Source organism: Caloenas nicobarica, chromosome 1, assembly GCF_036013445.1.
Source record: "Caloenas nicobarica isolate bCalNic1 chromosome 1, bCalNic1.hap1, whole genome shotgun sequence".
NCBI classification, from domain to species: Eukaryota; Metazoa; Chordata; class Aves; order Columbiformes; family Columbidae; genus Caloenas; species Caloenas nicobarica.
In genome coordinates this window covers 113,317,778-113,341,317 of record NC_088245.1, presented here as the reverse complement: position 1 = coordinate 113,341,317, position 23,540 = coordinate 113,317,778, and the positions used below count along the sequence as shown (strand labels likewise).

The window sequence follows — 23,540 nt, the reverse complement described above, 5'->3', positions numbered from 1 at the left end:
AAAACTGCAGTCACAGGTCTGTGGGTTTGAGTGTTTGTTTGGGTCTGCAGTCCAAATACATAAATCGTGACATCTCTGGTTACAGGGCTCTTTGATGAATACGGTGCTTTCCTCTTTTCCTTTGGGCTGCCATTGTATAAGTAGAGGCTTCTGGTAGCTCAGTTTTTAGAGACTTGGTGTATAAGTGAAACCATTTCTGTTTTTCTTCAAAAATGCAATTTATACTTGGGTATGATAAAAGCTGCCAGTGCTACTTTCTCTCTGCAGAACCCGCCTGTAACAACTGTGCTAGGAAACTCAGGAGCTCGGGTGCAGGTGGCTCGGATCCACAGGTTTTTCACTTGAAGCTATCAGTTTCTGCATTTTAAAAAAAAAAAACAAAAAAACAGGCTCAGATTTCCGAATATGATTGCGGCCACCTCCCTTTGCAGGGCTTATTTTATGCCAGAGCAAAGAACAAGAGTGCTATTGCTTTTCTGGTGTCCTCCTCCCTCTTGCTCTGTCTTCAGCCACCGCAGGAATTAGGAAGGGGAGGAGATGCTGAGGTCAATGAGACAAGGCTTGTTTAAAAGCCTGTGCCCAGCTAGGGCAGCGCTGGAAGGTGTGTGTTCCAGGAGCTCCACGGCACGGTGGGTCAGGTCCCGCTCTCCTGCGTGTTTTCTTCCGAATGATGCGTGTGTGTGTGTCGGAAGGAGGATGTCTGCTTTTTAAGTACAGAAATTGCAAATGTGATTGCTAGCAACTGTGTACTGCATCTGCTCTCCAGATTTTTTTTTTTTTAATGAATACTCATCGTTGTCTTTTAATGTAGCTGAATTCTGTATGAACAGGACTTTACTGGGCACAGGGCAGATAAGGAGAATTTTCTTTCAGGTTTTCTACATTAATAGAAACATGATCATGTTAGCTATGCTGTCATTTAAAAAAATGATAAAATGTGTAACCTTAGGAGACATGAGTTGCTACTACACCTGCTAACACTTTATTTTGTCGGCTTTCTCACGCTGCATGTCTTTTGGCAACATCTTGCATTGCGAAGCTGAAAGCTGCTAGCCTCGATGCAGAGACTTCCCAATTTGCATTCTAGTCGTACTGCAGCGTTTCCCAACCCCGCTCCAGCTTTTCCCTGGCATCCCAACAGCTCTGCCGCCTGACACCACGCAGGGACCCTGGTGGCGAGGGAAAGGGCCTGGGAGTCCCAGGGAACAAGAGGAGCAGCAACACTCTTTGCTAAAAGAGACCATCGATATGGGGGCTGCAACAGGTTGGCCTGACAAGCGGTGGAAGCTGGTGGTTTGCCTGTGGGCTGTTGCGTGGGGATTTTAGCGCCGAAGTTTGTACCGAGAGGAAGAATCGTAGCCTCTGCACTGGGCAGCTCTTACCTACCACGTAGGAAGGTGTGGAAAGAGCGCACAGGGTACAGTAGGTCAAAAATACCACAGATTTCAGTATCTGGTCAGAATTTCCGTAAATGCTTTAAGAACTAAGCCTTTTAAATGACTCTCCTCTAGTTTGGAGGAGCTGGAGAACGATGCGTACAAAACAGTGAGTTTTTAAGAATTGATCGGTGTGCTTGCAAATTCCCCTAAACACCGTGGCATATCTGAATACTTGCTGTCTTTTTGATATTTGCACTGCGCTTAGTGTTGTTTCTTGAGCCCATGACTAAATAAAGCCCTCCCATTTAACACCTCGTATTGAAGGAAGAGACACAGGTACCGCTGCTGGGAGCCCCTGCCCGAGCATCCCCGGCTGCAGGCAAAGGGCGAGCACCGCGCTCTCACGTGCAGCCTGGGTCACTCACTGCGGGACGGAGAGACCGATTTTACTATACTAACTTTCGTGTTTTGTATTGTAGCCATGAGACGCAAACGACCTGCTGGGATCATCCCAAGATGACCGAGCTTTACCAGTCTTTAGGTAAGACGCTTTTAGTGGATGTTTGGGGTTTGGTTTTTCAACGTAATGAATTGTGAAGGCAAAGATTTCCAGAAATAGTAAACCAAAATTAAGTGAAAGTGAGAGGCAGTGCTTTTACTAAGGTTAAAATTTTCTGCAAGGGAAATCTGTAAGGCATAATAACACATTTCAAACATACAGTGGAAAAAATAATATTTCAGCACGTTTGAAACGTATGCTGGGTTTACAAAGTAATTTGGGTGCATTGTTGCAAACCCTCACTGAAAGACTGGGGAAGAAATTTAAAAAAAAAAAATCCCGAATCTTTTCACTGTCTGATCTACTTTACAAAAGGCAGATGAAAAAACTCAAACCGAGCTGTTGTTAATGTTGACTTTTGGATGGTAGGAAGCCAATTGAAGCAATTTGCCAAACTGCGTTACCACTGCTTTATTTTTAAAGCACTTTCAATACTTAGAAGGCATGGCAGCTGTCATGATGTCATTTTGAATACCCAAATTGCATGCTTATTATGACTTCAGATGTGCATATCTGGTGGTGTGCTTTTTAAAAAATTTTTAGCAGCTTTAGATTTTATTAACAGAAGCACATCTATAAGATAAAATAGGTTAATCCATGCTCTAGTATAGGCTGCTTGGCAGACCATATAATGCTAACTCTTTGCTTTTAATGGTTCTGTTAATAAATAATAGAGGGTATAATAAAAAGTAAGCTATTTCTATAAAAGAAATATCAGTGAATATGCTGCATTCATAAAGGAGGTTATGTCCGTACAGTGCACATACATAAACCAGCTTTAAACAAGCCAGCTTGAGCACTAGGACAGTCAAATCTAGCGTTCAGTGCAGGTTTATTTACCATGGTGAAAAATAGCTTAAATTATCTCCTGCTAAACTCTAGTTTAGCTGCTGGAAACAGTCTAATTATGCCAGCATAATCTATTTCAGGCTAATTCAGGTATCTCTACAGTGCTCTGCAGCTAAAGGCATACCAAAAATATTTTAGAAAAGTAATTTGATAAAATGGAATGAGACAGTGTGAAGATTGTTTTTTTTCCTTATAGTGTTAGCACTGTGGCAGCAGTTTGTTTAAAAATTAACCAGAATACTGCTCTATATGTCAAAAAGGAATACAAGATGTATGTGTTCAGGCTAACCAAATGCAAAAGCAGACCAGTACTGACTTACCATTTAATTATAAAGTATTGCCCTGTTTGTCTCCTTCATATTTCTGCTCTTAAAGTGAGTGCTTTAAAGGATTCAGGATAAGTAGTAATTGCACATGCAGACATCCATTTAATACAGGTAGATCTTCAAACAGCTGCCTGTTAATTGAACCGCACTCTGACTCCACAGCTGCCTTTGATCCAGAGATTTCATGATATTTCTGATACTGTGTTTGGTCACACCTAAGGTCCTTTTGCAACTGCGTTTCTTCTGTTATTTCCGTGGTTCAGCTAAAGTACTCTTCAATATCAAGAAGTGAAAACGTAACTATATATAAGGGAGAAAATTGTCCTGATGGGTTCAGGTCACCGATTCAAATCATGTGTGACTGCTGAAGTCAGTTTGCCTTTAGTGTAACTGAGTTTTATCACTATGAGTATCACCCGAAGGTCAAGAGTTTAAGATATTCTTATTTCTTACTGCATGAAGAAGAAACATGTTTAGGCAGATTTTGTTTCTTTTTCTTACAAAATCCTGCTGTTTTCCTTTTCTGGAGCAAGGAATGTCCAGAAGGGCAGTCTTCTTTCTGGCCAGTTTTATTTCTTTTGGGGTTGAGACCAAATGCTCATCAATATGGAAGCGATGCTAATTTTAGCAAAAGATGCATAATGTATGTTTTTATTAGTAAACTTAAGAGTTTATATATGTGTACAAAACAGATTAGACAAGGTGATTCTTAGTGCACTGCCACATGGGGTAAAGCTTTGATTAAAAGTGCCACTGAATAACCTACCAATTTATTTTATTTTTGAACTGGGTGTATTCGTCATTGCCTAACTCTCATACAAATTGCATAATACAAGCATAACCCGTTCAGTCTTGAACAGAACCCTTGATGTATTTTCAGTGCTTTGCTTTGCCTCAGGTCAAAACGGTAATAGTGGGATGTTTGAAGTCTTTTAAGACTGTTCAGTAATATTTTATCTGAGAAGATACTATTAAAGTTGATTTTGTATTGCATAGTCATTATTTTACCCCACGTTAGGATCCAAATTTTGCTTCTCATTCGTGTGAAGAAGTTAGTAAAGAGCTTAGTATGTATGCATTTTAAAAGGCTGGTAGAAAACATGAATTCCGCAATCCAGGTAAATGTAAAAAAAGTGAGACAAGCACATCAGTGCTGTCAAGAGTTTTCATTTCCATTTTCCAACTCCTACGCTTAGCCCGTAGGGAATAGTTGTGCTATGTGATGTAGCTCTCTATATATGTCAGTATATCATAATTTGCTAGGAGATCCTTATGTCTGATTTAAATTCTTACAAATTTCTGAAAGCTTATTTTTTTTAAGTGAATGGGGGAGGTGCAACCTGGCACAGAGTAATGTTAATTGTCTGCCTATGTCTTTGAGACAGAAGAGACACTTCTGAAAAAGGGGTAGTGTTAGTTTCATTCTTCGCATGTCCAATTCACACACCTAAAAATTGCTGCTTTACATTTTGCTAAAATAGATGAGTTCAGAGTTTCAAACTTATTGGCTCAGTTTTCTGTCTTTAGAGGTTTGGATGTTTATAAGAATTAATCTAAATTACTTGGGAGCATTATTTGGTACTAATAAAAGAGGGTAGGAACATGCAATGTACACTTCTGTACCTGATCAGGTTGTTGGTCCAGGAATTCCTGTGTCCCATCTTCGATAGGGACTGCGTCAGAGAAAGCAGAAAGAACCCATAGGAAGAAATTATAAAATAACCTGCCAATGAGGGAAGTATTCTCAAATTATCTTTGAGTTCATTTACTGAAACATGGCTGTTTATAAAGATACTGGTAATAACTGTAAAATACTTAATTTGAAATTTAATACATGTATCAAAAAATCTTAACTTCTGTTAAAAGAACAACCAGTTTTCATTTTTAAGATATTAAAATGCTTGTTCTTGACTGCTCTTCTTTATTAGTTAAGCAATATAGCATTTTATTAGTTTTAATGAAGCATCTGCTCCTGACTCAAGTTGGGCAATTTTCACTCTTCATTTAAAGTTATGGCTACTTAAAGTTACATGATAAGCCATCAGTATTAAATAGTTGTTGTTTAATGGTCAAGTCAGAGTGGCAAAAAGTAGTTGCAACAGTGACCTAAGCTGTATCATTTAATGTATCTAGTAGATCTTGGTATGGGTAAATTAAGAAGGAATTATATAAATTAAGAACATAAAGAAAAAACACATGCTGCAATAGCAGAGGTAGTAAAAATCGGTGAGATGCAAGTCTCAAAGGTTCAGGGGCTGACAGATGTCCCTGGTTTGTATTTACACCGTTATGAACCACTCCCATTTTCTTCTGACTTCCTTCTGAAAGTCTTCAAAGTACCAAGAACCGCTTCAGCTGCTTTGCTTTCCAAAAGCAGTTCCCCTGCAGCAGATCTGCTTTTTTACACCATTCTTTTACAGCCCACTTACAAATTTTCTCATCCTTCATGATGGCTCCAGGGCATCACTGAGATGAGAATTTGTGTTATTTCATTATCCTGAAGAGTTCAAGGACCTTTGGGTGAGGGGAGAAGATGGAAAGAGCAGGAATCAAAGCGATCTGGGATTGCTTAAGTTTTTTCAGGTTATCTTCTGAGAGTGAACATTTAATGGCGGGCAGCTTAGCTCAGAATGACAGTATTTTGCCTGTAAGCTGAAAATGACTCTAACCTTTGCCGTGATGGCCCAGGAGAACTTGGTCTACCGCGCCATAGTGTTAATGTCCCCCTCTTCCAGCCTTCCCATGTAGCGTCAGTACGAGTCTCCTCAAGGTGCATCAGTGTTCCCAGGAACAGTGATTGCAGCAGCAAGATGCAGTCACAAATATTGCTGCCTGCATCTCTTCATCTCTCCTAATTCAGCAAGGCGAGACAAGAGGGCTAAAAACACCTAAAAACCTTTGCGGACTGCAGCGTGCTGGTGACAGTTTTCCATTTAATTTGGAGGGATTTGTGGCCAGTTCTCTGTGGAGTACACGGAAGAAAAGTTGCAGTTGCTTAACACAAGGTGGGAGAATGCTGAAAGGTACCTCTGAGCCTCAGGTGGGCTTTCAGCAGTAGCTGCCGTGTTGACCTTGTGTCTGGCTGCTCTGGTGCAGCAATGCGAGCTTCCAGCTCTGAATCACTGAGTTGGATAAATCTTATCCTTTCTGGTTTGCGTGTTTTGATTTGTCCTTCTTAAATGTTGCCTGAAGAAGCTAAACTGCCCCTCTCTGCCTTAATAGTATTTAGTACAAACTACTACACCATGCATTGAATATGAGATTTTATTCAAATTCAACTAAGTTATTTCCTTGTTTGTACTGATAAGATATGTACCTATTGCACAAATCAGTCATCTGATTTCTACTGAAATCTGGTGAGATGATACATATGGCCTTTCTTTAAAGATCTCCAGTTCACTGATGTCCTTTTTGAGTTAACTTCAGTCTGAATAATAAAGGTTCTCATTTCAGAAAATAGCATTGGTTGAGTTCTGCCAACCTTTGATAGTTAGTCAGACTTAGAGTAGGTCATCCTTCTAAGAGCATATGCTTGCATCCTGTGTAGGCATACACCTAACAGATGATACTTGTAATTATGGTAGAGAAGTAGAAGTTAGGTGGTAGAAGTTAACCTTGCATCCATTGAAAATAAAATCATAGGCATATTAGCAGTGACAGAGAATATTACAGAGTAATGTTCTGTTATGGAGTACGTGACCAGTATGGGAAGATTTTGCTCAAGAATATTACACTCATGGTTTGCAAACAGACACCATTCATTAATATTTTTCAATGCTTGTTTGTTATTTGTTTACTTAAGGATTTTCCATTATGACTATTTCTCATCTAGCATACGTGAAGGGTTTCTGACCTTTCTGAATGCAAACTCCATTCACATCTCAACCCTATAATGGGCAATAAAGCCAGGTGTACATCATGTCCTTTCTTACACTTGTGGGTTTGCAGGCTGAAGAAAAGCCATTACATGCTAAAACTCAATTCCCAAAGGTCATGTCAATTGGTCTGGTTATCGGGATGCTGGCACATGCTGTGATTCATCCACTTGGTCTAGATGCAATCAGTAGCATTTTGATGCCCTGGTTACCTCCCATCTACTAATTTGCAGAGAGACTGTCAGGTTTTTTACTCAGCGGGACAGGTCTAGTACAGCGTGCCGTATTGTTTCATGGAGAGTGGTTAAGCTGTATGTCTGTTTGTATAATAACACTGTTTACTGTTAGTTATTCTCAAAGCGATGTAGATGATAGCATTAATTACTGTTACAATGAAAGAGTCAATGGCTGATACTCAACTGATATTAAGCAGTGTTACTTGATTAATTTCTTTCCTTTGTGCATTTGTCTCATTTGCATTTTTAAATTACAATTCCTAAAGAGGCGATATATGTCACTGTAGGGCATCATTAGAAGATTTATATATGGGTTTTGGGCAGCAGGAAGAAACACAGCATTCTTATCAGCTGGTCAGGAAATCACAGCTGTATTGAATTGGTGTGAGATGAAGCTTCTTGAAAAGTCAGAGTGAGTGCCCTTAATGTCTGATGAAATGTGAAAGCTTAGTGGCTGGTAGTAGAATTATGGTCTGTTCAGGGCTGTACAGTAAACAGTTTTTAACCTCGGTTAGCTAGGCAGTGTCAGAGACAACAGTGACATGTAATTCCCAAAATAATTTACCTGCTGCAGGCAGCGTATTTATGAACAGCTATATGAGCATGTCATTAGGTATGGTTGAGTAAGACTTTCATGTTTTGAGGTGTATCACTGTAGATTCACATTTTTTTTCCTTGCAAATATATGCGATTAAAAAAACCCACCAAAAACCAAACAAAAAAACCCAAACAAAAAACACCAAAAAAAACCCCCCAAAACAAGCTCTGTCAAATGAAGTTGAAGGTTTGACCCGATGAGATCTAATTTATTTGCAAGTTACTAGTTGTTAACTTGCCAAATTTTACTCTTGAGACAGTTATCACCTGAAGTATGCAAGCTGCACTTTTCAGTTTGATGGTGTCCAGGCACTGAGACAATTACTGTCCATTAAATCAAGTGAAATGGCTATGGTTTATCCTCATTAATTAAAAAGAAATTATAATAATAAAACCCAAGATGGCTTGCAGGTAGAACGGACTTCCTGAGATGCCCTCAGATTATATTGTATGTGTGTGAGATAAATTATATGAACAACCTTTGACGGGAGGTAGTGTGGCCCATCCCAGAGCTTTTGAACACTCAGTGAGATTAGTCTGTTGTAGAGGACAGTACATTATCAGATGAAACATCCCAGTCATTCGGTGCTCTTAGCAACTGGGGCAACTGTAGAGTGGTTAGTTTGTTTTAAGAACCACCATGGAAAGCAGTTCAGTTGTAACATCTTTCTTAAAACCTGTTTTCTGGGTCACAGATGTGACTACTTAAGAATAAAAACAAATATCCCTCCATGCTGGATGCTAAACCTCTTGTTAAATATGTTCTTTTTAAAAACTTACTGTTCTTTATTTTTTTATTGCTTTTAGTTTCTTACCAACTTATTTTGTGCGGTAAGGCTCAAGAATATGAGGAGCTATTTTTCCACATAAAATAATATTCATATCCCAATGTAAAATCCAGAATTTAGCATGGGAGGATTTAAAAAAAAAAAAAATCTACATCATCATATTTGTTCATATTGTGTCAGTACTCAGTGGGACATTCCAGCAGTTGGTTTGAATTTTTGATACAAGTTACTGACCACTTCTCAAATGAGTGGTTTGTTTTTTACCTGATTGTCCACTGTCAAAATGATCTACTATGTGTAATTACAGCTGTTTCTACAATACTGTAGAAAATGTGTCATGAGGCTGTCTTAGCTCTTTTGAGGAAGAGCATAGCCTTTACGTTTTGAGATTTCTCTCAATATGCAGAATTATGCAGAAAAGGTTAGGATTTAATTATCTGATCATTTTTCCATAATATTTCTGATATGAGCTGTTACTATCAGCAGTCTGGAGTCCTCTTCATTAATGATGAATGTTCAATAAGAGCACTAGTTCCTGTTCAATGTTATTCATATTAATATGAATGAACATAAGAATATGAACGTGAACATATTCATATGTTGTAGGCACATGATGGACATGGAAATCACTTTTCTAGACAATGTTTTCCCTACCACATTAGTTGCCTTGAAGCAAAGGAAGGCACTTGTCATGTCTATAATGAAAAGAAGAAAGCAGCAAAAGGAGATTTCTGAATTTCTGAGAGTCACTGGTGCTTTAGCACTTTGAACTCCCTTCACCATGACAGTGGGAGGGCTGCAGGAGAAGCATCTCCCATGTCATATGGGTCTTCTGTCACGTGATTTTAAATTTTCTCCCATAGAAGCATTTATACTCCCTTGAACAGAGTGGTCATTCATAGCTGAGTGATGGGAGAACCATGATTTCTCTTAGCTCTGGGATGTAACTATAAGTGTCACCAAATATTCCCGTGTCATCTTTTCCTCAGTCTGTCCCTTTCCAAGAGCCAGGTGACCTCTTCCACTACATCGTTTCAGACCATGGACAGATTATGCGCTTGAGCATTTATACTTTTTGATCAAAGCTTGAAAGTTTCCTTCTGAACAAGGATTGAGAGTATTAAACGTTAAACAAACTGCAAAAGTCTTATACACTCAAAGGGCTTTTCAGCCCTTTGACCACCTCATTCAGATGATGAGGTGGTGCATAATTTTTAGGAGTGGGAGGAAAGGGCTGAAGGAAAGCCTGCTCAGAGATGATAAAAGCTTTGGAGTTGAGGCTTAGAGGGCCCTGGCTCTTTTAGTGGGCTGATTGGGAGTGGAGAAAGCATTGGATTTTTTTTCCGTCGGGACCCAGGAAGGAAGAAAAAAACCCTGAGGGGAGGAGAACTATTGGTGTTTCCAGAGGCTGGGGGAAGATTGCTGCTACTGCAGCCTCCCTCCTCCACACGTTCCTGGCAGTCATGCTTTATGCTGCCTCACTCAGACTCTCCTCCCTTGCTCTTGGTGGTGATGTTGCCTCCAACACTCCTGAGTCCAGTGACCAAGTCTTATTCCCTGCCTGTCTTGTGTTCTGTGTTTCATTTAATTGGGATCGTGTAGCAGCAAGGGAAATATTTTGAAGCCAATTAGGAGAGGCCTGGGCTCCCCTTGTTGCTCTGCAGAGCAACACATTTGTTCCAGCATTAGCTCCGGGGGAGGAAGAACACCATCGACAGTTTCATAGGATAATTGTAGGATCATTCCTGGGGTGTATTAGAAGTGGGGTGGTTAGTAGGTCGAGAGAGGTTCTCCTTCCCCTCTACTCTGCCCTGGTGAGACCTCATCTGGAATATTGTGTCCAGTTCTGGGCCCCTCAGTTCAAGAAGGACAGGGAACTGCTGGAGAGAGTCCAGCGCAGGGCAACAAAGATGATGAAGGGAGTGGAGCATCTCCCTTATGAGGAAAGGCTGAGGGAGCTGGGTCTCTTTAGTTTGGAGGAGACTGAGAGGTGACCGCATTAATGTTTATAAATACGTAAAGGGTGAGTGTCACGAAGATGGAGCCAGGCTCTTCTTGGTAACAACGAACGAAAGGACAAGAGGCAGTGGGTACAAACTGGAACACAGGAGGTTCCACTTAAAGATGAGAAGAAACTTCTTCTCACTGAGGGTGACAGAGCACTGGAATAGGCTGCCCAGGGAGGTTGTGGAGTCTCCTTCTCTGGAGACATTCAAAACCCGCCTGGACGCCTTCCTGTGTAACCTCACCTAGGTGTTCCTGCTCCGGCAGGGACATTGGACTAGATGATCTTTTGAGGTCCCTTCCAATCCCTAACTTTCTGTGATTATGGAATTGTTTTAGTTGGAAAAGACCTTTAAGATCATGAAGTCCAACTCTTAACCTAGCACTTTGAAGTCGACTGCTACACCATATCCCGAAGTACCACATCTACGCATCTTTTAAACACCTCCAAGGTTGGTGACTCAACCACTTCCCTGGGTGGCCTGTTCCAATGCCTGACAGCCCTTTGCATGAAGGGGAAGAGCTAAATTGTTAAGATTCAGTGACCTTACATGACTGTCACCATCTAGTAAGAGAGATATCCTTCAGGAGTGTGGAGGTGGTGGCGTAATGAAGATGTGATGTGAGCAGTTGACATGGGGACAGTAACTGGCCATGGGCTATTGCTGATAACAGCAAGGCAGGTGGGAGTGGGGGTGTGCGATGGCTGTGCCTGGCTTCAGCACGCAGAGCCAAAAGATGACATTGCTGCTACTTTACCAAAATCTGAGATGAGGGCTCTGAAAGTAGCTCCTGACATTGTGTGTTGATCATTTGCAGCAGGTACTTCTTGGCAGCAATATCATTAAGGTGATAATAAAATCAGTGTGTATTCCATATAGAGGAAAATAAATGTAAGCTGCAGCACTTTCAGGATTAAGTGTCTTCATGGATTTTACTTTGTGCCCTGATCAAGGACTGAAATATGCAAATAGATTTACTAATATTTCTTAAAATGTAAATAATAAATAGAGAAGCATTTCTTCAGAATACTCAAGGAAGATTTAGGGAAGACTTCTTCATTTTATCAAATGCTAGCCGTAAGCTGGTATATATTCTTTTCCAGAATACAGGTGCAGATTTACAACAAGGGTACAAAATGTAACTGAAGTCACAATGTGTTTGAGAGAGACTGCTTTATTAGTTTCACTTCAAGACGTATTAAGTCACTTTATTTAAATTGCTCACTGTATTCCACACCACATTAAGGCCTCTGGACCTGTCAAGATGATTGTGAGAGGGAACTGGCAGGAACAATACACAGGAGAGCTGCCCATTAAAAAGGTGTATGGAACTGTGCGAAGAAAAAAATTATATACGAGGCTGAAACTTTCCCTTCTGCTGGAAGATGTGTTTTAGAAATGTTCCACAGCTTTTATTAAGGTATACAAAAGTACTGAATTATCAAACCTCAAATTGCTTATTCAGAACAGCTTAATTAAAATTAATGTAGTTGAGACTATATTCCCTCTGCTACCTATACCTGTACAGCATTGTAAATGATGTTGGGATAGCTATACCCAAAGTACCACACTGCAAACAGCTTTATAGCACCTCATCGCATATGCCGGCAAGGAACTGTTCCGTATTTGCCCTGTTTTTCATCGTATTCTTTACATAAGATTCTACCAAGCTTAGAGGCAGCTTATTGGGTTAAATGTATCTTTATTCTGAGCCAGTATATTTTTTCAATGTTCCTTTTGTATTTACTTAGTAGTTTACATTTTCCAAATACTTTCCCATCGTTAACTGCTTAGGCTTCATGAGTTTCATCAGTAAATTAAGTGCATTCAGAGGTGTTGCTGGGTACTGAAGCTGGCTGGCACAAACAGTCCATTTCTGTGCTACAAAACCTCTAAATTACAAGATACCAACAGATCTGTTGGGAATGGTCCCTGGACTGCTCAAATGCCCAGGAGTGTGTGTACCCAGGAATTAGTTGGGTAGGTGATGTGGCCCTAGCCATGCCAGCAAGCAGTCTGGTTTTGGCCAAAAGCACACGAGCAGCAGTCTGGTTTTTCCAGCAGTGGGGGTGTCTGTGTGGTAGCACACAAGGCTGTCACCTGCCACTCCCCTGTTCGGGTGCTGCCGCCCCATAGCATCCCTGGGAGGAGCTGGCAATGCCACTGGGGAGACAGCATCGGTTTGTGGACTTGCCCCCAAAACAGCCAAAACAACCTTGATGACTTGCCTCGGTTCTCTTTGATGAAGGTGCCAGCTTGCAGCTGCACACAGTGTCGGTATCTTATCTACTCACATAAACAAAAGCCCTTTGTCAGAGTTGTGTGCTCACTTAGAATTATAACGTGGTTCGGGTTGGAAGGGACCTTCAAAGGTCATCTAGTCCAACCCCCCTGCCATGAGCAGGGACATCTTCAACTAGATCAGGTTGCTCAGAGCCCCGTCCAGCCTGGCCTGGAATGCCTCCAGGGATGGGGCATCTACCACCTCTCTGGGCAACCTGTGCTGGTATTTTACCACCCTCATTGTAAAAAAATTTGTTCCTCATGTCTTCTGTATCCCTGAGTTTGATTTTGAATTATGCAAACAGTGGTGTGTCTGCACTGTAGGTTTGACAAGCCAAACATAGCTGTAAATGATGAGTTAGCCGGTGTACTGGTACTGGTGGCAAGAATTCAGCCACAGTAGTTTCAATGTCACATTCAGTGAATTTTATCTTCATTCTTGTTGTAAATGGTGTTTGCCATGGGCCACCCTCAGCAAAGCTAGGGACAAGATTAGAATAAGTGCATCTGCCTCAGTCTGGTTTCATAGAAGATGCAAACGCAGTTTCCTGGGCAAATTTGCTCCAAGACAACCCTTCCTTGCTTTTCAGTTTTGTCTAGCGTTCACTTCTTAGACTATGCCATGCCTTGCTGTGGAGTCAATCAGAATTTGGTGCTGAACATCATTCAAGTAGCTGGTACTGAGCCTCCCAAGAACAGAGAGGCTGATAGAAGTTCTAGTGTGGTGTGACTGGTTTGGTGTGTGGTCCACCTCGTCCCTGCTCCTGTGTGGTCTCCCTCATCCCAGGAGATTTTTCTGATCTGTGGGGACTTGTGCAAGTGTCCTTATTTTGTTAAGCGGACAAGAAGGCTCTAGCAAAAATCACACCACACTGTGTATTCCTAGCTGGGTGCTGTTCCTCTCTGTGCTGCCACAGCCCGACTGCTCCCCAGAGTTTTGGAGGTGTGAACCTGGGACCTCACCTGGCTGAGTGAGCTGGCTTCTGCCCAGGAAGGCTTTACAGCTCAGGGCATGAACTGGGGTGTGCTTGGGTGGAAAGCACAAAAGTTTCATTGTGTTTTGGTTTTGTTTGTGGGGGTTTGAATTTATTTTTATTTTTCAGCAGTATCTGAGAGTCGCCTGTTTTTTCCTGGGCAGAGCTCTTCCCTGGGAGCTGCCTGCCCGCGGCCCGGCTGGCGCGTCAGGCTGACAAGGAGTTTCAGGTTCTTATCTCTCTCTCGGTGCCTGTGGTGTGAAAGGCTGTGGGGTTTTCAGGCAACAACTGCTGCAGTCACTGGTGTTGTCCTTTCATGTACTCTTGAGTGTCTTTCAGCAAAAGGAAGTAACATTTCAGGACTTACTGTTTTTTAGATGATTGATTATCAAGATTTGAGAGCTTTTGCTCAGTGGAGTTTCAAACGTACCTTTTCCCCCCCTCTCTTCTTTTAACCAATGAACTTGTAGTTCAACTTAACAACGTCTTCGTGAGTCTGGTTATTTCCAAGGTGTAAAGCTGATCATTTATTTTAATATTTCCTCCTACAGCTGACCTGAACAACGTCAGGTTCTCGGCGTACAGAACTGCCATGAAACTCCGCAGGCTGCAGAAAGCTCTCTGCTGTAAGTATGTCCCTGTGCCTCACCCGCTGCCGGGAAGACTTCATGACCGATACACAAGTTTATTCTCAACTTTCGGAAGCAGAAAAATATCCCCTCCTCCCCAGCTCTACCTGGTGCATGGAAACTTCTCACCTGAAGGCTATTCTCCTGCCACCTGTTTGCACGTTGCTTATGAAACCAAAGCGCTGAGTGGCCTGCAGGTCTGTCCCTTGTCAAACAGAGCAGTGCATCAGAAACAAAGCTAACATCCCCTACGTGTTTCTTGTCTTTATACTCTTTAGCTGGGTATTTTCACTGTGCTTGTTACTGGAGCCATGTCCTGTGTTAGCCAGAGCTTTATATCTCCACGCCAAAGGAACAGGATTTGTCGTGCATTGGGGACAGTGAGAGTTCGGGTGGAATAATCACTCCAGAGCTGGAGCTGCTGATGGTTTGTTAAGTTGAATCTTGAACCCTGAGGGGCTGTTGCCTTTAAATGAGATCATCACAATAAACGTTTAGCTTCATTTTTCCCTGGCTTTTGGTTATGTTCAGAAGTCTCTCATCAGTTATACATTAGAGATGCGCATGTTGTAACATTTTAATTCTCTCAACTGTTGTAGGTATTCTACCTGTCATTGCAGTTACATTTCCTCTTCAGCTTGTTGCAACCTGATAGCTAAGTAATTTGCTGGTAGTTTTCTGGGTAGGCCAATCAGTTGCCAAAGCAAGCACTTTATTGGGCAGTACCGTTTGTGAGGTTGTTAAAATATTTTAACATTCACTATTCGGTGTTTAATTACAGGGTTAAATTTCTGACACAGTTGCAAATGTCTGAACTGTTGATTTATCTCAAGTTTGGATTTGTCCTCACATGCTTTCTGGAACTATGATGAACCTTGATATTTTTGAGCATGTTTACTTTTAGACTTACAAGCATGGGAGAATTCCACTAGTGAATAGACTGAATTTGTGATTGTATAAAAAAATAGAAAAGGAAAACAAAAGGAAAAAAAAAAAACTGTAAATGAAAATTCTTTTAAGATAATGAAAGTTTTCAACATGAATGCAGTGGCTATGAATTTTGGTGATCAGAAATACAAACATTTTTATGGCACAGTACTCCTGGCACACTCATTGTGGAAAGGTAGTGTAAAGAAACTGGGGTGATATGCAGTGAAAGGTGTTCATAGTCAGTGCAAAACTGAAATAAGAAACTAAAATTTTTGGAATAACAGGTTCCTCTAGCTAGCAGTGCACGAGTGTAACTTGTAACAGGTTTTTATGGCTGAAAGTGCACAACTGTGCTTCCTGTGTATTACCCTGATTCCTACCACTGAATAAGTCTAGACTCATCTTGGACTTAACAGTGTGGAATTGTAATTATGCACTGAAGTCAGGTTATCTCTCAGGGTTACACTCATGTAGATTTTCTGAGAATGGATGTTTTCAGAGACATGCAGTGGTGCTTACACTGATTACTTTAGCACATTCTTCATACTCGTATCTAAGGAGAAGTATTTAAGGAATTTGGTTAGCAGTCTTTGTTCTTACAGATATTTTTGCTTGGAGACACCATCGTTGTATTTGTGTGTTCTATGATTTCAATGTCGCTTGTGAACTCAGTTTAATTAGATTAAAAAAAAAAAACCAAAACACCAAAAAAACAACAACCCTAACTCATTACAAAATTATTTTTCTGTGATTTGGCACTAGTAGAAATAGAGCACAGTTCTGGGTTTCAGGGATCTTACACGTAGCCAAAAATCCTTAAATCCCACCTGCAGTAGGTGCTGCTTTCCACTCTTACTTTTTATTTTTGTTTTAAAGTTGCAGGAGTTTAAATATGTGTGTATATGTACTTTCCTGGAAACTTGATAGAAAACAGAGCAGAGTTGTCTACTGAGGAGCACTCTAAATATGTGTACAGAATAGAAGGCCTGTAGAAGTGGAGATACAGTCTGTTCCTTAGTGGCAAGAATAGAAACACTTTTAAAAATGAACTATTCTCAGACTTAGTTCTTCTCATTTTGTAAGTCAGTCCAATGAACATTATGATGCTAGGACATTAAACCTGAAGAAGAATATGGAAAATGCTAATCCTTAACAAATAAATGCTCATGTATTGTGTTACCTTAGAAGAAGCTAGTGTGAGGCTCTATCATGCCAACCTTTGAAATTATTGTGGGCATGCCAGGTGTAACTATTGCACCGTTTTATTAAACATATGGTTTCCTTTGATAATCACATCAAAGCATGCTGACTTTCTTGTTTTGCCACTTTTAAAAGATCTGATCTTCGAGTGCAAACCACATCTGAACACTGTGATGTCAATAAAATGAGATATATTCACAAAGTGTTCTTGGAGATGCAGCAAAAGAAAATATTCAAGAACTTCTGTTAGGGTGCTTTTTTCCTTTAATTTTATACAGGCTACATTAAATATATTTTTTAATGTATCAGCCAACACCAGCAGGTTATGGAGGAGATGAACTTGCATTTTGGGAACACCATTAATACTTTTTATCACCAGCCATATGCTGAGTTTTCCCCAAGCTCAGTACGTGACCTCCACAGCATACTTTCTCCTGTCTATTGTCTCTTCTGTCCTCCAGTGGGTTAGTTATTCCAGGTTGTCTTTTGTACTTTTTCTGCAATCTGGCCACAGCCTGGTGTCTAGTTACAAGCATCCTAACTTTTTTCTCTTGCCTTAGAAGCCAAAGAAATATTTATATAGAAGACTTAGATTTCAAAATAAGCTAGAGCTACTGCTCACACAGATTTTGGGATCAGTTTTGGAACTTTAAATAGAAAAGAACAAAAGAGTGGCAGAGAACCCATGAAAAGTACAAAGCATAAAATGTATGGTTTATTTCAGTTAAAGCTTTGCAAATCACTGAGAGGCAATGAATATACAACGCTTCAATATATATCTGAGTGTTGGGACTTGTCTTTTGAAAGTCTGTAATTCATGAGGCCTCCATATTTGCTTTCAGGAAAGAAATATGCAATTCCTGGTTCTGGGAGAGAAACCCCCAAGTTTCTTTAATCTTGGTGTGGAAAATGCAGGAGGAGCTTAATGTGGCAAAAGCCAGAGCTGCTGTTCTTCCCATAAAAAATTCCCTAAAGCAGAGCCTGGTGGCAGGCACTGTTTGCCTGTTATAAGATGAACGTGTGTTATTAACTTCAAGATAGGACAGGAGGCTGATGAAGAGCGGGGTGAAAGGCTTTTCAGAAGTTGTTGCTTATTAGTGGGAAAAGCTTTCACAAAGTGGAATGACCCGTGTTTAGCAGTAGCTGCATATATAATTAAGCTGCCACTCAGATGCCTGAGGGGTTCATTTAATTACCGTTGATTCATAGTCTCAAAGGAACTGAGAGTTCAGCCTAAAGCTTGGAGTCAAAGGTGTTGTGAAGGCAGTGCTCCATTTCCAATTTGACTAATAAATTATTAGAAGAAAAGCATCTTTCTGAGACTCCTAGGAATGGGTCTGATAAATATGCTTTTGCGGGATGTAACACCGACCTTAGAATAGCTATATTTTGTATGCTGGCAGGTTAAACGTGATATTCGAAAAGATTTTCTTTTAATAAATATCTATGTGCTAATGTGAAAAAAGTAAAATTCCAATAAAACCCTGCACAAAACCACAGATTCAAATTTAAATTTCTTGATATAATAATCGTGATGGCATTACAAACTTCCCTTATGCACTCTAGCACTGAGTATGTCAGGCCCACAGGACGAAATTTTCAGAAGTGCGTGAGAGATTTAGTAGCAGCAGTACGTATTGATTTCCAATGAAATTTATACTCCTGAAATTCTTTTGGCAATTATGAAATCCCAGGATACTGTCCATGCAGCATTACCAGGCAGCCCTGCATGCAGCTGAAGTATTTTTCCTCTCCACTAAGACATCAAAGGGTTAGCTTCATCCTTGATAAAACAGGATACTGAAGTATGAATTTGGCAAATGTGCCCTTAAGCTGGATGAGGTTCTTAAAAAATTCCTATATGGGGTTCCGCGTTTATCCTCTGCACATTTTTTTGACATTGCTGAGAGCTGTTGCCTACCAGGATCCAGTAAAACACATTTTTATTCCAATGAGGGAAAAAATGGTCTTGCAGTTGGGTATGTTCATTTCCCAATTTTGTCATGAATTTCCTGTACGATTTTTGGTGGTTTGCTTTGGGCCAGGTCCTGCTCCCTCGAGTCGTGTTGCTGCACCTTGTGGCTGCTCACAGTATGAACAGGGCTAACAGCATCTGGGCTTTACCATCACTATTGCTCACACCCTGGAAATTCACTGCAAGGAATTACAAAGGGGTTTCTTGTGGCAGCAGGAAGATCTGCATCAATAGTCTCATTTTTCCATGTGTTGTTTTGGGGTTTTTTGAGGGGGAGGTGGGAGAGTGGTTTGTTTTTGTGTTGGTTGTTTGGTTGGTGGTTTTGTTGTTGGTGGGTTTTTTTTCTAGTTTTATTCTAATTTTCCTTTGTAAACCAACATCTTATAACTCTCTGATTTGGTGTCTCTCAAAGTGTGATGCTGCTGTTGATGTTAGTGTGCCAAGACTAAGAACTGAGAAAGGGAAGTTCTGTTTTGCCTTGGACATCTGAATTTCACATGCAACTGACTTGAATTAGCACGAATATCAAATTTTAAGAGTTCGTGACAAAAAACTGTTGTATATTGCCTGATAAGTTTTAGTGTGTCTTACTCCATGATGTCATAGAGGTATTTATAAATATTAATGCTCTGCAGAATTAAAAATGGATACCTTTCATTAATAAATATTGAAATAGTTCATTTAATGCTTCTGGAACCTTCTTTTTCCTGTTCTCACCAGAGGAAAAGTAACAGAGAGGTTAATCCCAGTTCAGTTGTGATTTGTTTGCATATTCCTTGTGGAGTTTGGTTCAGTTAAGATTGCTTGACTTCTGTAAGAAATGGATGGCACGTCTCAGGAAAGCTGATGACATGTACTGTATTTAGAGCACATTTGATGAATGCAGTAGTCAAACATTAGCCCATCTGTAGGAACATAAAACATGAAATATGTAATTTTTACTTACATAGTAATTTATGTAATATTTCCATAGGATCCAATAGCATAATAAGTACTTTACAGCTAAAAAGGAAACAGTTTCCACTTTTACAAACACTGCTCTCTAAGACCACAGCTGAATAAACAGTGCACCTGTAGGAGTCTTGAAACCAGTCTTGCACGTGACTTTCAGAGGACATAAAATGTCCCCTGGCCAGGCGTGTAAGCCAAGTAAATTGTTCTATTTCCTTTTTGGGTAGGAGTAATGCCACCACTGTTTCTCTTCAGTGTTTTTTGTGGTTTGGTGTGTGTTGTTTTGTTTCATTGGTTTTTTTTTTAATTATTATTGTCATTATTTATTTTATTATTTTATTTTAACAGTGGATCTCCTGAGTCTGTCTGCTGCATGTGATGCCTTGGACCAGCACAACCTCAAACAAAATGACCAGCCGATGGATATTCTGCAGATCATTAACTGCTTGACCACCATTTACGATCGACTGGAACAAGAGCACAATAACCTGGTCAACGTTCCTCTCTGCGTGGACATGTGCCTCAACTGGCTGCTGAATGTCTACGACACGTACGTATGGGTGCTCTGAACGTGGGGTGCTCGGGAGCTTTCCCAACAGCACAAGGGGAAGGGGAAAGGGCTAATGAGCCGTCTGCCTCATTATAAAATTAGTGGCTTGAAGCTGAAAAAAAGGGGTAGTTGAAGTAATGGAAGTAATGGTTTAATGGCTGCATTTAGCTGAATCAGTACAGCTGTTGGATAGGCGTACAATCCTGGCTTTATTACACTAAGTAATGAGAGAGCTGGAAACCAGAACTTCTTTAACAGATTTCTGTGTTCAGAGCAATTCTTGGACTGCATGTCCTGAGTAGGTCATGGTCAAGAAGCAACAGTATGAACACCATCATGTAGACTCTTGCATGTGTCTGTACTTCCAGATGTTAAACCTTTTCAGAGCTGTCCATTTTCTGTAGCTTTCAATCTATGATTCTTGTTCAAAGATGGATGAGGTTAATCTCTAATGTGCTTACAACCCTTAGCAGTCAAGAGATTTGAGAAATACTTCTTCTAAAATTTAATTTTTAAAAGGGTACCTATAGGCATAAATACATCTGAGTAAATTTACCTTAAGAAAATTTAGGAATATTCCTATTCGGTGGGTTAATGATATTGCTCATAACACATAGGTGACTTCCAACAAACGTTTGTAAGCTAATTTTAGAATAAGCCATTATTTTAGTATTTGGTGAATTTAGTGAAAAAAATGTTAGTAGAAGTCTTCATTTGTGTTTTCAGGGTTCTTGTCAGCCACTTTCAGCCAGACACGCTCATTGCTGTGGCAGAATAAATGTTTACCCGTAGGAATGGAAGGTCATGGGTCAGTTGTCTTTCCACTGACATTTTGAACCGTATTGAAGTGAAGTGCCATAAGATCGTTCTTCCATGCACCCTTGATGACAACAGTGAAGCTTCAATGATCACCTACGAAAAAAACAAAAGCATAGATTTGTACAGAGTCTCTTCCTGCAGGAAGCCCGTTGCTTATAACATCCTCTGCAGCAGCTGCAATATCCTGTGAAGTAGATTACCCAGATTACATTCAATTTTTGTGTAGTGTACCAGTAGCAGGGAATGGGGCTATATTTATTCAAGAACCAGGTTTTTTTTCTTTAATCTGCTTTGGCTTTCACAGAACTCTGGTCCACTTCTGAATTATCATCAACTATAAATAACATATAAACGAAGATACTCAGTGAAAACCAAAAAAGATGTGTTAGGGATGTTAATCCAGATCAGTCAAGTTAAGAGGCAGAGAGGGAACTGAAGGTTGTTCCACAAACTCCTCCTAAGCTGGACTGTCCCGTTTAGATTTGCCGTGTCCAGTCTAGTTTTCTTTTTGTTGCCCTGTGCTGAAAGTACAACATTAGAAATTATAATTGGCTGCCTCCAGGCAATTCCCTAGGTATACTGGGGAACTGCATATTGCGGGACACAATGAAGCAGAGAGGTGTTTTATGTGTGAGGAGAAACTCGTAGCTATTTTGCTGAAATTCAGGTTTGAATTACACTGGTAAGAGTGGTGACCTTGGGGTTACAAGTGTTTAGTTTTCATTGTAAACTTAATAGGCAGAGATCAACCAAAGTGCAGAGCAGTGCTGGAGACATTTAATTAAATGTACTGAATCTTTACTTTTCTTATAATTGAAAACTGTCATTTGTAAAGATATTAATCAAATTCACAGTCAATGACTGATCTAATTATGGGCACAGCTCTGCAAATCCCACACGTTTCAGATTTGTTTTAATTGATCAGTCGCTCATGCTCATTTGCAGTAGCATGTTAAATTATTGGTTTGACTTGGGAGGAGAGGAGAATGAACTGAACAACTCACGATTCATGCAAGTTTCAATTTAAAATGCCTTGCAGGGAAATCATCATTCTACATTTTTCTCCTGTATAATTTGCACGAGCCTGGTATTCATCAGCAGGAGTTTCTCAGGGCACAGATGATAATTCATTTGGAAAAGATTTGAGGGAGAGGAGTAAGAGGAGTGGAGTCTGGAAAGCATAGGTAAACAACAAATGCTTATTCGTGATGAAAAATGCAAGATTCTTTAGTAAAAGGCTGCAAATTGTAAATTCGGCTTCGTCCGCCCGTTTCCATCTGTACCTTTTATAGGGTTTGCAGGGAGGTGGGTGGGTAAATGAGCACCGCTGGCTCCTACTACGCTTTCATAGGATTAAAAAGACAACAGGCATCTTCGCTGAACAGTGCAGCCTCGTGCATGACTGTGGCATGCCTGTGCACGATTTTTCTTATTCACAGTGGTGTTCTTACTGGTGACGCTTCAAAACTGTTGATAAGGCTCTGCTTCAAAAAAAAGTCGGTTTTAGGCATTAGCTTCCTATGTCGTATATGTCTTTGTCTGCAATAGATGTTATATATTTGAAATGCTATCACAAATAAAAGTCTTGGGGGAAGTAAATTGGGCTAAACCAGATGACTGAGAGAAGAAGTGAAGGTTTGCTGCTGCGGTGCCTGCAGCGCAGAGGAGGATGTTCTTACCACAGTCACATTAAAAAGCAAAAGTAGCGGGACAGGCACATCCTCGGGCAGGAGGGAGCGTGGGGGGAAGGCTGAGGGGGGCAGCACAGGGGCTGAGGGGGCGCGTACCAGCCCCTTGGGACAGGTTTGGGTGCCGTGAGGAGGAGCTCAGAAGGCACAATGTCTCGTTGATGGCATCGCTCTGCAGCCTGGCTGCCTTCGCGTGGTGTCTGGACAAGCTCCATCCCTCACCTGGACGTCTTCCAAGCGCCTCTGTCACCGCGCGCTGCTGGCGGGGGCTGCGTTTTCCTGCCTGGCTCCGTCTTGCCTTCTCAAACAAGTCGGGGCAAGGCTGACAGACAGTAAGCAAAGACTTTCTATAAATGGCTGCTACGTCGCATTTTGAATGAAAGTGAAATTTTATTGTCTTTGGGAAAAGGGGGTGCTTTTCTGTTCTGTCAGGGACCCCGTCTTCCCTGCGAGTAGCTCAGCAGCAGTTCACAGAGAAGCCTGTTCAAATAAGCATAGGCTAAAGCCTTCTTACTCCCATTTTTGTCATAAAAAAAAGAGACCATTTGTGGTTCAATCGGTACAATGGCACAATCCAATTCAACTGCACTTGTGGAGCCAGAACCATATTTTATATTTCATTTCTAGCATATCTAATAGCTGGCCAACGTGTGCTGTGCAGCATGGGTCTGTGTGGGACTTCATTTATGACCGCTACAGTACTGTGGTGAACATCCTTATAGTAAACAAATTATGACCTGAATGGATCATCTTATCAGCCTATGTTTCATTTTCTTTAGGGGTCGAACAGGAAGGATCCGTGTCTTATCTTTCAAAACTGGTGTTGTATCCCTTTGTAAAGCACACCTGGAAGATAAGTATAGATGTAAGTCAATATATGTCTTTTGGTTTTAGTTTATGTTTATTTTCTGTTTTCATTCCTCCTG

General features: G+C 40.7%; 1 protein-coding gene across 15 annotated transcripts in view; it reads left to right on the top strand.

Annotated features, from left to right (window-relative positions):
* The window catches only part of DMD (dystrophin), a 1,281,342-nt gene that overhangs the window by 1,197,159 nt on the left and 60,643 nt on the right, over positions 1–23,540 (top strand). For all 15 annotated transcript variants that reach the window (XM_065627016.1, XM_065627025.1, XM_065626998.1 and 12 more), the window contains 4 exons: positions 1,859–1,920; positions 14,424–14,498; positions 19,906–20,107; positions 23,394–23,479. In XM_065627016.1, the coding sequence (XP_065483088.1) occupies positions 1,859–1,920; positions 14,424–14,498; positions 19,906–20,107; positions 23,394–23,479 (425 nt within the window). The remainder of the gene's footprint in view (positions 1–1,858; positions 1,921–14,423; positions 14,499–19,905; positions 20,108–23,393; positions 23,480–23,540) is intronic.